At 44.8% G+C, this 15,956-nt stretch overlaps 1 protein-coding gene across 1 annotated transcript in view; it reads right to left on the bottom strand.

The window, feature by feature from the left end:
* Nucleotides 1–1,967: 1,967 nt before the first annotated feature.
* The window catches only part of LOC129644130 (antigen WC1.1-like), a 69,431-nt gene continuing 55,442 nt past the window's right edge, over nt 1,968–15,956 (bottom strand). The window contains exons 9-20 of the mRNA XM_055569558.1: nt 15,325–15,633; nt 14,916–15,233; nt 10,442–10,534; nt 10,050–10,364; nt 8,497–8,811; nt 8,110–8,151; nt 7,712–8,026; nt 7,427–7,459; nt 6,763–6,900; nt 6,287–6,376; nt 5,277–5,414; nt 1,968–2,325 (exon numbers count right to left, since the gene is read on the bottom strand). Coding sequence (XP_055425533.1) covers nt 2,180–2,325; nt 5,277–5,414; nt 6,287–6,376; nt 6,763–6,900; nt 7,427–7,459; nt 7,712–8,026; nt 8,110–8,151; nt 8,497–8,811; nt 10,050–10,364; nt 10,442–10,534; nt 14,916–15,233; nt 15,325–15,633 — 2,252 coding nt within the window. The 3' untranslated portion in view covers nt 1,968–2,179. The remainder of the gene's footprint in view (nt 2,326–5,276; nt 5,415–6,286; nt 6,377–6,762; nt 6,901–7,426; nt 7,460–7,711; nt 8,027–8,109; nt 8,152–8,496; nt 8,812–10,049; nt 10,365–10,441; nt 10,535–14,915; nt 15,234–15,324; nt 15,634–15,956) is intronic.

The following is a 15,956-nucleotide window of genomic DNA, read 5'->3' on the forward strand; positions in this document are numbered from 1 at the left end:
AAAGCCCATGTGCAGCAACAAAGACTCATGCAACCAAAAATTAAAAACAATAATAATGATGATGAGAAATTTTTTAAAATCTTATTTTCTTCATATTGTCTTCATGAATTTTATTGTTTATCTGTGCTTTCTTGGAGTTCACTGAGCTTCTTCATGTGTGTGCCTTATTTCATCATTTGTCATTTATTTCATCACTTCCCAAGGGAATAGACATGTGAGCTGACCTGGAAGAAGCCCTGGGCATCTTTCCATCCCCAAGCACAGCCTAGAACTATGAAGACTGCAAGGGTGAGTGTAGGTTGGAGCCCTAGAAACCATCCAGAGTCATCAACCAAGTAACTGGGTGGGTCCAGCTCACAACCAGGCCAGCACTCTCAAGTTTTATATTAGTGCAGCAGCTTGTCCACATGTCCACAATGGAATTGGCTGGGGGTGGGGATAGGGGTGGGGGGCAGCGGGGTTGCGGGGGTAGTGCTGCGTAAACGCAATCTTTACTTTGTCACTTCTTCATGACAGCTCTCTCTGCACTGAAGAGTCACACCACGATCACAATTACTTTTTCAGTTCAGTTCAGTCACTGAGTCCTGTCCCACTCTTTGCAACCCCATGAATCACAGCATGCCAGGCCTCCATGTCCGTCACCAACTCCCGGAGTTCACCCAAACTCATGTCCATCGAGTCAGTGATGTCATCCAGCCATCTCATCCTCTGTCGTCCCCTTCTCCTCCTGCCCCCAATCCCTCCCAGCATCAGGGTCTTTTCCAATGAGTCAACTCTTCGCACGAGGTGGCCAAAATATCGCAGTTTCAGCTTCAGCATCAGTCCCTCCAATGAACACCCAGGACTGATCTCCTTTAGGATGGACTGGTGGATCTCCTTGAAATCCAACGGACTCTCAAGAGTCTTCTCCAACACCACAGTTCAAAAGCATCAATTCTTCAGCACTCTGCTTTCTTCACAGTCCAACTCTCACATCCATACATGACCACTGTAAAAACCATAGCCTTGACTAGATGGACCCTTGTTGGCAAAGTAATATCTCTGCTTTTGAATATGCTATCTAGGTTGGTCATAACTTTCCTTCCAAGGAGTAAGCGTCTTTTAATTTCATGGCTGCAATCACCATCTGCAGTGATTTTGGAGCCAAAAAAAAAAAAAAGTCTGACACTGTTTAAGCAATCTTGAAACATCTGAAAAATAGATGTTTTCAAAGAAGCCCCTTGGTCTGAAATTCTTCCTCTAAGAGATCAGTCATGTCAGATGCCTCCATCCATATCTCTGAAACATAAATTGCCAAATGTTCCTGATCTTTCTATCTACATTCATTCTTTTGGATCCCCTCTGCCTAAGTCTCCACTTTCTTGCCTTCTTGTCCCATCTGAATATAGGGTGTGGGTGAGCACCAATTTGCCTTCCATCAACTTGAAGATATATATGAACTGATATAATTCACTTAAAAGGAGAGATCCTTGGAGAGACAAGAAATAGCACCATCCTAAAGAAATAGTAGGAAGATATAGAGAAGAAAGAATGGATTTATAAAATTTGGATAATCAAATAGACATGGGAGATGAGCAAAGAGGTGTCTGTATCCATTAAAGAAATAAAAGAGAGATGAAAAAGGAAGAGGTAGTTATGTACAGTTAGATTATTAATTGCTCTGTGAATATTGAGGCAGGATAAGGAAAGCTGTAGCCATTCTCTTCCACCAGCCAACCTTCTGCTTTGAAATTCATACCAGGCTGGTGTCCAAGAACAAGTTACAAACTGGTGATGTGACATCTCAGAGGTGTTTAGAACTGTTTTATTTTGTTTTGTTTTTCCATGAGTTCATGTTGTTAGGAAGGAGTGAGAGAATGTAGGCCAAGTTTACATCCTTTTCGAAATAAGAGTGACCTCGAGCACTTGTGAGAATGCCCACATTAGCCTCTAAGACAAGTGAGAAAACAGGTCAGCCAACTAATCTTGCATTTCCTTTGAGAAAGATGGCATTTGAGGACCAATCCTCTAAAAGCATTTGACATGGAGCTTGCTAAATTAACAGCACAGCAAAAAGTTAATTTATTCAGAATATTTCATTTTGGGCAATTTTCATATTCCACAATTCCAGGTCAGCACTACTCTATTGAAATACAGGCAATTAGAATATCTGAGGCTTGATCTCATATTAAATACAGCATCACGAGAAAGTCACTGGGGATGTTCCCAGGGCACTGAGTTCAACATCATCGTACCCAGCATCCTCTTTCTTCCCCTGGAGCAGCCAGAAGCTCTCTTCTCCTTCCCCAGGATCAGCTGCCTCTCTGGAGAAGTTCAGACAAGAGCCTGAAGTAGAAAAGAGAAGTTTGATTAGAACTGAGGCACGAGGATGGGACAGAACCCTCTGGTGGAAGGGAGTCAAGCAAGTGCTTATGACAAAACATCCCTGGGACCCAGGTGTGGGGAGGGAGGCTCAGGCTATTTCACATGAGTTCCAGTGAGGATGGATCCCAGCTGTCCTCTCAGATCCAGTTCATTTGATCTCCTGGACCTCAGTGTTGGGGAAATCCTGCATCACAGGAGACCTGTGCTCAGGAGCTCTGGGAGAACTCTTCCAGGCAACACAATACCAAGGAGATGCCCAGCAACGGTAAGAATCATAAAAAGGAATTTAAATGTTCTCCTTTCAAAGGTGATAGATGCAAATTCACAATAAGAGGGAGACTGGAGACAGGAAAAATCTGAATTCCTCACTCACAACCCAAGTCTGCTCTTAGTTGACTTGACTCCTGTTCCCAAATGTCCACAAATAGTATCACAGGTGCACACACAGGTATCTCCTCCCCAGAAACTACACAGGCCCTCAGATGGAGAAATACTCTTTTCTAGAGAATGAGTGTCTTCTCGCAGCTACTGAACTATCAGTTTATTGTGACACACAGTCAAAGGCTTTGGCGTAGTTAATAAAGCAGAAATAGACGTTTCTCTGGAACTCTCTTGCTTTTTCGATGATCCAGCGAATTTTGGCAATTTGATCTCTGGTTCCTCTGCCTTTTCTAAGTGCAGCTTGAACATCTAGAATTTCACAGTTCATGTCCTGCTGAAGCCTGGCTTGGAGAATTTTGAGCATTACTTTGCTAGCGTGTGAGGTGAGTGCAATTGTGTGGTGGTTTGAACACTCTTTGGCATTGCCTTTCTTTGGGATTGGAATGAAAACTGACCTTTTCCAGTCCTGTGGCCACTGCTGAGTTTTCCAAATTTGCTGGCATATTGAGTGCAGCACTTTCACAGCATTGTCTTTTAGGATTTGAAAAAACTGAACTGGTATTCCATCACCTCCACTAGCTTTGTTCAGAGTGATGCTTCCTAAGGCCCACTTGACTTCACATTCCAGGATATCTGGCTCTAGGTGAGTGATCACACCATCATGATTATCTGGGTCATGAAGATTTTTTTGTATAGTTCTTCTGTGTGTTCTTGCCACCTCTTCTTAATATCTTCTGCTTCTGTTAGGTCCATAACATTTCTGTCCTTTATTGTACCCATCTTTGCATGAAATATTCCCTTGGTATCTGTAATTGTATTGACCAGATCTCTAGTCTTTCCCATTCCATTGTTTTCCTCTGTTTCTTTGCATTGATCAGTGAGGAAGGCTTTCTTATCTCTCCTTGCTATTCTTTGGAACTCTGTATTCAAATGGATATATCTTTCCTTTTCTCCTTTGCTTTCACTTTTCGTCTTTTCTCAACTATTTGTAAGGCCTCCTCAGACAACCATTTTGCCTTTTTACATTTCTTTTTCTTGGGGATGGTCTTGATCCCTGCCTCCTGTACAATGTCACGAACCTCCATCCATAATTCATCAGGCATTCTGCCTATCAGACGTAATCCCCTGAATCTATTTGTCACTTCTACTGTATAATCATAAGGAATTTGATTTAGGTCATACCTGAATGGTCTAGTGGGTTTCTCTACTTCAATTTAAGTCTGAATTTGGCAATAAGGAGTTCATGATCTGAGCCACAGTCAGCTCTTGATCTTGTATTTGCTGACAGTATAGAGTGTCTCCATCTTTGTTTGCAAAGAATATAATTAATCTGATTGCGGTACTGACCATCTGATGATGTCCATGTGTAGAGTCCTCTCTTGTGTTGTTGGAAAAGGGTGTTTGTTATGACCAGTGTGTTCTCTTGGCAAAACTCTATTAGCCTTTGCCTTGCCTCATTTTGTACTCCATGGCCATATTTGGCTCTTACTCCAGGTATCTCTTGACTTCCTACTTTTGCATTCCAGTCCCTTATAATCAAAAGGACATCTTCTGTAGGTGATAGTTCTAAAAGGTCATGTAGGCCTTCATAGAACGGCAACTTCAGCTTCTTCAGCATTACTGATTCGGCATAGACCTGGATTACTGTGATATTGAATGGTTTGCCTTCATGTATGTGACCCTGCAAAGATATTATTAAAACACTTGTTCCACCTTTGAATTTGATTCAGTTCAGTTCAGTCAATCAGTCATGCCTGACTCTCTGTGACCCCATGGACTGCAGCACATCAGGCTTCCCTGTCTATCATCAACTCCCAGAGCTTGCTCAAACTCATATCCATTGAGTCGGTGATGCCATCCAACCATCTCATCCTCTGTCATCTCCTTCTCCTCCTGCCTTCAATCTTTCCCAGCATCAGGGTCTTTTCTAAGGAGTCAGTTCTTTGCATCACGTGGCCAAGGTATTGGAGCTTCTACTTCAGCTCAGTCCTACCAATGAATATTCAAGGTTGAAATCCTTTAAATTGACTGGGTTGATCTCCTTGCCATCCAAGGGTCTCGGAAGAGTCTTCTCCAACACTACAGTTCAAAAGCATCAATTCTTCAGCGCTTAGCTTTCTTTTAAACATGTTGAATTAATTGATAAGTTTCTCTTTCAGCCATGACACAATGCTTGCGGGATCTTAGTTCCTTGACCAGGGTTGAACCTAGGCCCTAGCAGTGAAAATGCAGAATCCTAACCTCTGGAAAACCAGGAAATTCCATAATTTATAAATCTTCATGCAAGTATATCACATATAAAGTGATAAGTTTATGTCACATTATGGAGACATAAATGCCAAAAAGCGGAGTGATTCCTCACTCCTTGCAAGGAGTCTGACAGCATTAAATATGGCATATGTTCAAGATGATGCTACCAAATATATGAGATTACCTATATTTTGAATCTCTAGGGAGGCCTGGACATTGAGGAGCACAAATTCACTCTTTTCAGATAGAAAGATTGCAGGGGATGAACTGACCCAACTCACCTGTCTGAAAGGACCTCACCCCATCCTCCTTCTCTGGGGGCACTTCCTCCTCGCTCCCCTGAGAGGGGGAAGGAGTTCCAGGCACTGGTACTTCTTCAGCATCATCGTAATTTTCAGCAGGGACATCAGTCCTCTGATCTGGGGGTTCCAAGAGCAGACAAGGGAGTGGATTAAACCACAGTAAGTGGGTTGTTCTGGGGAATACCTAAGATACCTTCTAACCCAGAGTTTCTGAGTTTCTGAATAGAGGCACCAATCACTCCTTGTTTTAAAAGACTTTTTTCTCTAAGACCATGTTTCATTTTGATGTGTCCATAAGCCAAAACACGATTTTACATATCTAAATATTTTCTGGTGGAAACTACATATCTCAAAGCAACTCTTTCACCACTGAGCATTGCTAAAGTATTTTGACAAATTGTGCTTTACAGATGTTATTTTTTTAAAAACATTGTGTGCCTGTGGTGATTCTGGACACAGAGAGACCAGCCCCGACATGAGACATCACAGAACAGCCAGTGAAGAAGGACGAACCCCATCTGGACACAAGGGATGCCTCTGGTCCATCAAAGGAAAACCATTCCCCTTAAATCTCCTCTCTATGAGGGAAACTCTCCTCCCCAGAGCCCAGCCGAGCCAGGTCCACCTCTATTTCCTGGAGCGGATCTGTAGTCACTGTTGTCCTCACCATCCCTGGTGTAATACGGCAGTTTAGTCAGTGAAAAATCTGATGGAAAGCCTCATGTGGAGACAAACATCACACAACACACAGAATTTTTCTTCCCCACACCCACGGGACCTATGTTAAGGCTGAGAAGGGACAAGCCTCGCTTCGGCAGTGTAGACAGAGGCTGGGAGGTCACGAGGCTCTGAGAGGCCATCCTGCCTCTTTGGAGGAGCCGTCTCTGTGAGCCTGGGGCACACATGGGGTCTGCAGATGCTGAGAAGATGTGCACAGCCAGTGGGTGGTGACAACCAGAGATCCCAGGAGAGCAGACAGAGACACTCACCTGGGCTGCCCAGACCTTCCTTCTGGGTCAGAAGGTAATCGAGCTCCTCATACACAGCTTCAGCAAGAGCATCTCCATAGCTAGATAAGGCTGAGAGATCCCCCAGCAGGTCAGAGAAGCTTCCCAGATACCCCAATCCAGCCAGCCCACCTTCATCTCCCTGGTGCTCACATGGGGGCTGCCAGGACCTCAGCATCGTCTCCTACCCCATGCACCGTGTCAGCACCTTCTCCCCTCATCTGACCCTGATTACAGCTTAGTGCCAACTCTGTCTGGTCCCACAGGAGAGGCCATGACTTATGAGAGTTCACACCCCAGTCCTAAGAAGCTCTGTCTACTCAGCCCTTAGAGCTCAGCACGGAGCACATGGAGTCTGCAACTCAGAACAGTAGCTGGCCCAGGTTCCCCTCCTCACACCTGCCCCATCTCCCACCTCCACACACTCTCCCTCGTCCCCAGTTCCCCCTGCAGCCCACCTCTGCGCTCTGCTCTCCTTCTGAGTAGCTGAGTCACCAAGATGATGAGGACCAGGAAGAGAAGGGCCCCCAGGATGATGCAGAGGATCCCAGGCAGGGAGAAGATGCCAGGGAGAGGATTTGAGGTTGTTCTGGTCCCTAAGGAGAAAAGGAAAAAGGGCTGGAGATAGTCTTGGGCACAGAGAAATCTCTGTGTCAGCATTTTCAGGAGCTCTGGACAATGGCGTCTCAGCCTCAGACAGTGTCAGGGTTTCCCCGGGTCTCGTCCTGAGACAAGTCGACTCCACTCTGGCCAGTGTGGCCCCGAGGCAGAGATGGGGATTGTCAGGGATCTGCCCTGCTGAGACAGCCTCTGAGGACCCAGCTCATCCCTTCTCCTTGGGCTTCAGGAAATAGAACATCAAACAGTCCAGGGACCTGCACCTCTCTGATGAGGAGCAACACTCAAGGTCAGGTGGGAGTTCCTTAGATTCTATAACATGGAAACCAGACTTCCTTGGACCCCGGGCATGAGAATATTTGACCCTGGACATCAAGGCACGGGATTTCTCCAGTGTAATGCCCTGGCTGCTCCCCAACAGCCACGGCTCCTCAGACTCTTTCTTATTCGGAACAGGTCCCCAGTACTGAGTATTCTCCCTTGCCCATGGATGGGTCACAGTACCTGCTGTAGTCGTGGACAATGTTGTCCTTACACCTAAAGAGAAAAACAGTAGTGTGGGGAATAAGAATTGGCCAGAACACAGGGCAAACCTTTTCCCTCCTGAGCCTGAAATCACCCCTCAGTCTCCACAACATCAGTGTCCAGTCCTCCCAGCTTCTGCATCATAGATCAGGGCCCTAGGACCTGGACACTGTCTGAATACAAACTCCCCACCACACCCGGTCCAGCCCAGTGCCCCTGTGCTGCCCCTGCTCACCCAGGGTGGACCCTGAGCCCCTCACTCACCAGAGCACCTCACACCAGCATCCTCCTCGTGCTTGCAGTCGCTCTGCCCCCAGGGCTCCGCAGCACAGTCCCACAGGGAGGACTCCCGGCCCCCACACTGCACATCGTCCAGCCAAATGCTCCCATTTCCAGGGCCGAATGTTGCGGCCCGCGTGGCTTCCAGGGCCTGGCCACAGCCCAGCTGCTGACACACCACCTCGGCCTCTGCCAGGCTCCAGGAGTCATCGCACACAGTGCCCCAGGAGCCGCTGTGCCAGACCTCCACCCGCCCTGAGCACTCGCTCTCTCCTCCTCTGAGCCGGAGCTTCTCTCTGTCTGAAAAGGCAGCAGCCCCTCCTGTGACTGCCCTGGTGGGAGGAAGGAGCCCATGGAAGCCACAGGGGAGGGGGCTGACATACCTGTGCAGGGGGCAGCAGTTGGACAGCTCTTGGGTCTTCTTACTGCAAACAACAGGGATACAGTGGATCAGGAATAGCTGGGGGAGGTCTTCTCCCCAGACATGAGTATCTAAGGTTTTTTGTCACAGTCAAATGACAAGAGACCACAGAAGCTTCATCATCTACTTGGCTGAGAGGTTCACTGCATGTTATCAGCAGCTGAATTTACTTTATCTAATTAGTTGTTTACCATAACAACAGCAAACAAACAGACACAGAGACAAATACAAACATACACCTACATTTTGTAGACTCAACCAAAACCCATCAGTTAGATTTGAAAATATGAAATCATACTGATGACATCCTACATGGTTGGGAGTGACACAGAAACAGACAGTAAGTCACCTGCACACGAGATGTAGGCTTCCTCCTTTGGAGAGCATGAGTTGTAATTCCAAGGGTCAGAAGGACACTGCCAGAGAGAGGGGTCAGTTCTCTGGCACTGGATTCCATCTACCCAGTGGGGTCTAGAACCTTCCCTGAGACCAACAGAGGTGTTGAGACTTCCGCTGTCCCCACAGCCAAGCTGACTGCAGATGATGGACACGGTGACATCATCCATGGGGCTGCGGCAGACACTACCCCAAGTCCCGTTGTAGAAAACTTCCAGCCACCCAGCACACTCCTGGTCCCCACTGACCATCCTGAGGGCCAGGAACTCTAAGATCGAAAGGGAGGAGACAGGAGACACAGTGAGCATTCCACTCAGAGCTCTGGGTCTTCCTCTCCCCCAGAAATAGTGACCATACACCCCTGACCCAGCGGAGGAGATGCCCACTGGGTGACAAGACTGACTTTTACCTCCCTTTCACCTGATTTTGTCCATTAATGTCTGTATGCCTATTTCTACCACAACAATGTAGATATGAACAGAGAGGAAGACCAAACTGGGCAGCTACAGTGATGGGAGCTGAATCCTGATTCCTGACAAAACTTCTAAAAGAACAGAAAATGATGTGGACAGTGAGGTGGTTGACAGAATAATGGACCCCCAGAGATGTCCACAGCCTAATCCCCGAACATGTGACAGTTACCTTACATTTCAAAAGAGATTTTACAGACGTGATTAATAAGGACCTTGGGATGGAGACATAAAACTCAAATATTGTGGATTAACCATGTGAGCCCAGCCTTACACATCTTTAAACTCGCTATTCTGAGAAATGCATCATCTTTCCCAGCTCCAGTCAGAGGGAAATGTGAGTGAGGGAGAACGGTTGGAAAGGCACTGTTGTCTGAAGAAGAAGAATAAAGAGGGCTCTGAGCCAAGAAATGAGGCCACATGGGAAACCAGAAAAGGCTGGGAAAAGAGTTCTGCCCAGAGACTCCAGGAAGAACACAGCCCTGTGGACACTGGGATGTTGGCCCACGGAGACTCTCTTCAGAATCCTAGCAAACAGAACTGTAAAGGAAAAATATGAGTTTTCACTATGTCAGGCTCCTCTGTCCATGGGATTCTCAGGCAAGAATACTGGAATGGTTGCCATGCCCTCCTCCAGGGGATCTTCCTAACCCAAGACTGGACCCACATCTTTTACATCTCCTGCAATGGCAGGCAGGTTCTTTACCACTAGCACAACCTGGGAAGCCTAGGATTTCCGGGTGTTACTTCCACAGATAACTGCAGAGTGAGCCCTGCTTTCAAGTATTAACTGTAAGAAACAGCTCTGTCAGGAAACACTACTGAGAATAAAGGATCAGCATCTCAGCTGGGATCAGAATCTCAGCTGCCTCAGGAGGAAGTGAAAGCACCCAGTCTTCATGTCTGTTGGAAAGACAGGCTCCGTGGGAGGAAGCCTCCTTCTCTGGTCCTTTCAGCATCTCTCCATCAGGGCTCAGACCCCTGTCCTCCAGGGTCCCACCCCTCTCCCAGCCTGTGGACAGCGTGCAGCACAGACCTGAGCAGATGACCCCGGCGTCCTCCTTGTGTCTACAGTCGTGCCGCCCCCAGCCCCGGGAAGGGCACCTCCACACCTGGGACTCCTTTCCTGTGCAGTTCAGGTCGTCCAGCCAGATGGGCCCTGACCCTTCCCCAAAGTGAGCTGACCTCGTGACATTGAGGGCTTCTCCACAGCCCAGCTGCCTGCACACCACGTGGGCATCGTCCAGGTCCCAGCCGTCATCACAGATGGTGCCCCAGGAGCCCTGGTCAAGGATCTCCACTCTCCCAGCGCAGGGACCACCCCCGTCCACCAGGCGGAGCTGTCTGCTGTCTGAGGAGAGAGAAATGGGACGATGGGGTGGTGACCTCAGGGGTTGAGTAGCATCTTCTGTCCTGTGGGACTCTCACCTAAGCAGTAGGGGGCGCTCTCCTCTGAGGCCGCAGAGCCTGCTGGTTCAGACACGGAGTCGTTGCACTGGGGCAGCACCCAGGTCTGGTTTCCTGCAGAAACAGCAATGATCAGGGGTCTGGTTGGGTTGAAGAACAGGAAACTGAATTAAACTAAATAATAACCTAGTGATGGAGTTTGAGATGAAAGCTGTAACAGCAGTGAAGTTAGTATAGACCTCAGTTTCTCCAAGCAGAGGTCTGCTTCTGACACTGCCACAATTTTTGTTTAAGCCAAGCTTTACACTGAGAACGAGTTAAATAGTGGGTTCTATACCTAAATCTATATCTAAATAGAAGAAACAAAACAAAATCTTTTCTGAAAGATTTCTAAAAGTTTTTGTCTTCCGTGTCTGTCACTAACAGAAGGGAAAAAACTCATATAAAAGACATCAAATGGAAAACCAAAAGGAAAAAGAAGACATTCCCCAAAATTACCCAAATACTCAACTATTAGAGTTACCTGACAGAGAATTTAAATAGCCCTGATTAAAGTGCTCTTAAGATTAATTGACAAGACACTTTTCTTGGCAGAGAAATTTTAACAAAAAAGAAATAAAAGTTCTAGAGCTAAGAAACTTAATATTTGAATTTAAGAACTAAAGAATGAATGTATAAGCACATTAGGTCAGCATAAGGCAGCTATTAAAACAGAAGATCAGAGGACAAATATTCTATTAGGTTGGTGCAAACATCACTGCGGTTTCAGACCATGAATTTTAAATCATTATAATTAGACTCAGACATATCTTTATTAATCAAAATAGGAACCATTACAATCAACACATTTTTGCCAATGAGAAATTAGTTTGTTTTTTCCTGTAGTGTAAAGCTGTGCTTTGGGATTTGATGAACTCTTGGAAAGCATTTTCTGCCTCCTGTTGGTTGTGGAAGCATTTTCTCTGCAAAAAGTTGTCGAGATGCTTGAAGAAGTGGTATTCAGTTGACAGGAGTTCAGGTGAATATGGCAGATGAGGCAAAACTTGGTAGGCCAACTCATTAAACTTATGAAGCATTGCTTGTGTGATGTGTGGCCACGCGTTGCCATGGAGAAGAATTGGCACCTTTCTGTTGACCAATGCCAACTGCACGTGTTGCAGTTTTTAGTGCATCTCAGTGATTTGCTGAGCATACTTCCCAGATGTAATGGTTTTGCTGGGATTCAGAAAACTGTAGTGGATCAGACTGGCAGCAAGTTTGGCTTTGGGAAGTGCTTTGCAGCTTCTTCTCAGTCCCACCACTGAGCTGGTCATCGCCAGTTGTCATATAAAATCCACTTTTCATCACAGGTCACAATTCAATTGAGAAATGGTTCATTGTTGTTGTGTAAAATAAGAGAATATGATGCTTCAAAATGACCAGTTTTTTGATTTGTGGTCAGCTCATGAGGCACCCACTTATCAAGGTTTTCCACCTTTCAGCATTTGCTTCAAATGCCAAACGACTGTAGAAAGGTCAACATTCATTTCTTAGGCAACTTCTCATGTAATTGTAAGAGGATCAGCTTTGATGATTGCTGTAATTGGTTGTTGTCAACTTTCAATGGCGGGCCATTGCACTCCTCATTTTCAAGGTTCTCATCTCCTTTGCAAAACTTCATTTCTTAAAAAAATTCTTTATTATTTATTTATTTTTGGCTTTGCAGGGTCTTTGCTGCTGCTCAGGCTTTTCTCTAGTTGTGGCGAGTGGGGACTAGTCTTTGTTACAGTGTGCAGGCTTCTCACTGTGTTGGTTCTCATGTTATGGAGAACAAGCTCTAGGGCTTCTGGGCTTCAGTAGTTGTGGTTCCCAGGCTCTAGAGCACAGGCTCAATAGTTGTGGTGCACAGGCTTAACTGCTCTGCAGCATGTGGCGTCTTCCTGGACTAGGGATTGAACCCGTGTCTCCCGCATTGGCAGGCGGATTCTTTACCACAGAGCCACCAGGGAAGCCCTGCAAATCTTCCTGAACAACCACTGCACTATATGTTCATTAGCAGTTCCTGGACCAAATGCATTGTTGATGTTGCAAGTTGTCTCTGCTGCTTTATGACCCATTTTGAACTCGAATAAGAAAATCACTTGAAATTGCTTTGTGTCTAACATCATGTCTATAATCTAAAATACATATGAAATAAGCATCAAGTAATAAACCATAGCAAAATAAAAAGCAAGAAATACACATTAAATGATGTGTAACATAACCACATTTATTTAAGAATACATTCCAATATCAAATGGCAAATTTCAACAATGCAAAACGGCAATTACTTTTGCACCAACCTAACTGCAGGTCACATGGTAAGTGTCCTGGTTATACTGCTATGTAACAAATTTCCCCCCCAAAATTTAGCCACTGGAGGAAAAAATATATACTTCATTTTGCTTAAGACTTCCTGAGTCAGTAATTTGGGAAAGACTCAACAGTTCTGTCTTGGGGTCTTTCAGTGCTTGCACTTAGGTATCATCTGGGGCTGCAATCAGCTGAGAACTGGACTGAACCTGTGGTTACATAAGGAAATTCCTCATAGTATTTTAGTGGTAAAGGGACATCATGACAGCAACCTAATCCAGAAAGATTTTATATGTTCAGAGAGAAATGAGACAGAATGAACCAAAAACTAGCATTGAGGGATTCCAGTTAAAGGTCATCTGGAAATGTTTATATTATTCTTCTAACTTTGCAGTGTCTCAAATTACATCAAAATTTTTAAAAAAATGTTAAAAGATGAAAACAAGTCAGAGATAATTCATTCCTAGGACATCGTCCATAAAAGAAATACTAATAACATAAAAAATAAATAAAATGCTTAGGAAAAATATAGAAGAAGGTGGACAAAACTTCTGAGAGAAATTCAAGACCTAGCTGAATGGAGGGATATATTATGTCAATGGCTTCCCAGATGGCTCAGTAGTAAAGAATCTGCCTGCCAGTGAAGAAGTGGGTTCAATATCTGGGTCAGGAAGAAGCCCTGGAGGAGAGCATGGCAACTCACTCCAGTATTCTTGCCTGGGGATCCCATGGACAATGGAGCCTGGGCAGACTGCAGTCCATGGGTCACAAAACAGTTGGATGCAACTTTGTGACTAAACAACAATAAAAATTATGTCAATGAATTGAGAGATCCAAAATTGTCAAGGTCAGTCATTCTCAAATTTCTGTGTAGATTAAATCTAATTTTAATCAAAATACCCTTATGCTAATTTTTTAGGAAGTGTGAAAAATAACAAGCAGATTCCAAAATTTAGACAAAATACAAAATACCAAGAATGACCAACACAGTCAGTAAGAAAAGGAACAAAGTTAAAGGAGTTAATATAAAGTAACCCTTGTAAATTAAAATTATCTAGACTTATTATAAAGTTATAGTAATTAAGAAAATGCAGTATTGCTGCAAAGATAGACAAATGATACAGTGGAACAGAATACAGAGTCTTTAAAAGGACTCAGACATATGTACTCTTCTGCTTAAGATAAAGGTAGTACTGCAGTGGGGAAAAAAGTCTCTCCAGAAAAAGATTCTGAGTGAATTGGATGTCCATGTGAAACATGACTCATCTTACACAGATATCAATCCCAGAAGGAACATACAATTATATGCAAGAGAAAAAGAAACTTTTGTAAGATACTCTAAGAGAATATTTTCATGATCTTGGAGAAGGGAAAGTTCTTTTTAAAGGGATATAAGAAGTATTAAATATACAGGGAAAAGTTGGCAAGTTATATTAATATTTCCTTCAAATTAAAAACTTTCTTTATCAAAGGATCCTGTACCATTTAGAAAAAGAAAATACCAAATGTTAAACACACAAAATAAGTAACATATATTTGCGCCCCAAGTCATTGTCATGCTACATTCTAGCATCATATTTATAATAGTCAAGAGCAGGAAACAACTCAAATTTCTAACATCAGTTGAATGGATTAATGGCCATGTTATCAATGAAAGCAATATTCTACAGTAATAAAAATGAATAAAGTACTGCTATAAACAACATCATGAGTGAATCCTAAACATAATGTTGAGTCGAAGAAGTCACACACAAAAGAAAACACACTGCATGATTTTATATAAAGTTCAAAAACTGATAAAACCCTCTATGGTAGTAGAAGTTAGATAAGCAGTTTTCCCTGGAGAGGAGGGAGGCCAGTTATTGGAGGCAACAGTGACTCTTGGGGCTGGGAATGTTCTTTGCTGCTCTGGGTACATGACTGAAGTCTACATGTATTGCTTATACACTGTCTTCTATGATCATATGTCAATAACAATGTTGCTTTAAATTATATTATTCCCCTTCACACTTCTTGCCCTAACCTGAAAAATGAGTGAACAATGAGGAGCACCATATTTCATCATGAAATATCTTCCAAAGCCAGTTTTCCCTCACTCTCTGCTTTTGGGGACATTTCACTCCAGGAGCATCCTAAGTACCAATAGCCCTTCCCTGTCTCTTACCTGAGCAGGTCACAGAGGCCATGTTGCCATGGGAACAGTCAGGACCACCCAAGGCAGTTACAGGGCAACTCCACAGGAAGAACTCTGCCCCCGAGCAGTGAAATCGGACTGTGGAAATCTGGTCACCTCTCTCCACCAAGTGTGGTCCTCTGGGAGTGGAGATGGCGATTCCACAGCCGAGCTGACGACAGACAACATTGGCATTGGCCAGACTCCAGTGGGAGGCACAGAGTGCTCTCCATCGTCCAGAAATCTTCATCTCCACCTGCCCCTCACATTGAGAGGAGCCATTTGTCATGAGTCGGACTTCTGAGTATGCTGGTAGAAGAAGACAGAGTTTCAGCAAAATCACATGACTTTCTCACCTGAACAGAGTGTGCAGGGAGGTTAGTCCTGACCTGCATCTCACCTGAACAAACAACATGAGCAGTGCCACTGTGGTGACAAGTGCCCCCTGGACAAGGCACTCTGGGGCACCACCAGAGCTTACGTTCCTCCCCCTCACACCTGAACTCTTCAGCCCAGACCTGGCCATCAGACTCTCTGAAGAGCTTGTGTCCCAGAACAGACACAGCCTCGCCGCACCCCAGCTCTGCACAGATGACCTGGGCAGTGGGAAGAGTGAAGTTTCCATCAGACACTGGGGTCCAGTCTTCTCCAGGACGTACTTCTACTCGTCCTGAGCAGGGTCCGTCGTCTCCAACCAGACGCACAAATCCTAAGAAAACAACAACAAGAAATCCAGTGAGTGCCCATAGACCTGGTTTGGCAATTGGAAACAATGTCACAGGCAATAATGTGAAATTTTTTCTTTTCCAGGAGTGGTGCCTGGAAAGAGAATTGGACAGTTATTTTCAGAATTTCATGAGCAAGTATTTTCAAGACCAAGTTTCTGAAAAGAAACCCTGAAGGATTTTCAGGGTCAGTTTCAAATGGCTGATTTCCAAAAACATGGATTTTGAGGTTAATTAGGAATGTGAATTCCTCATCTAGAGGCCTGGAAACTACAGAGCTCAAGGATACTGCTCTGTAGTGGGCACC

The sequence above is a fragment of the Bubalus kerabau genome, chromosome 1 (assembly GCF_029407905.1).
Source record: "Bubalus kerabau isolate K-KA32 ecotype Philippines breed swamp buffalo chromosome 1, PCC_UOA_SB_1v2, whole genome shotgun sequence".
Taxonomy (NCBI): Eukaryota; Metazoa; Chordata; class Mammalia; order Artiodactyla; family Bovidae; genus Bubalus; species Bubalus kerabau.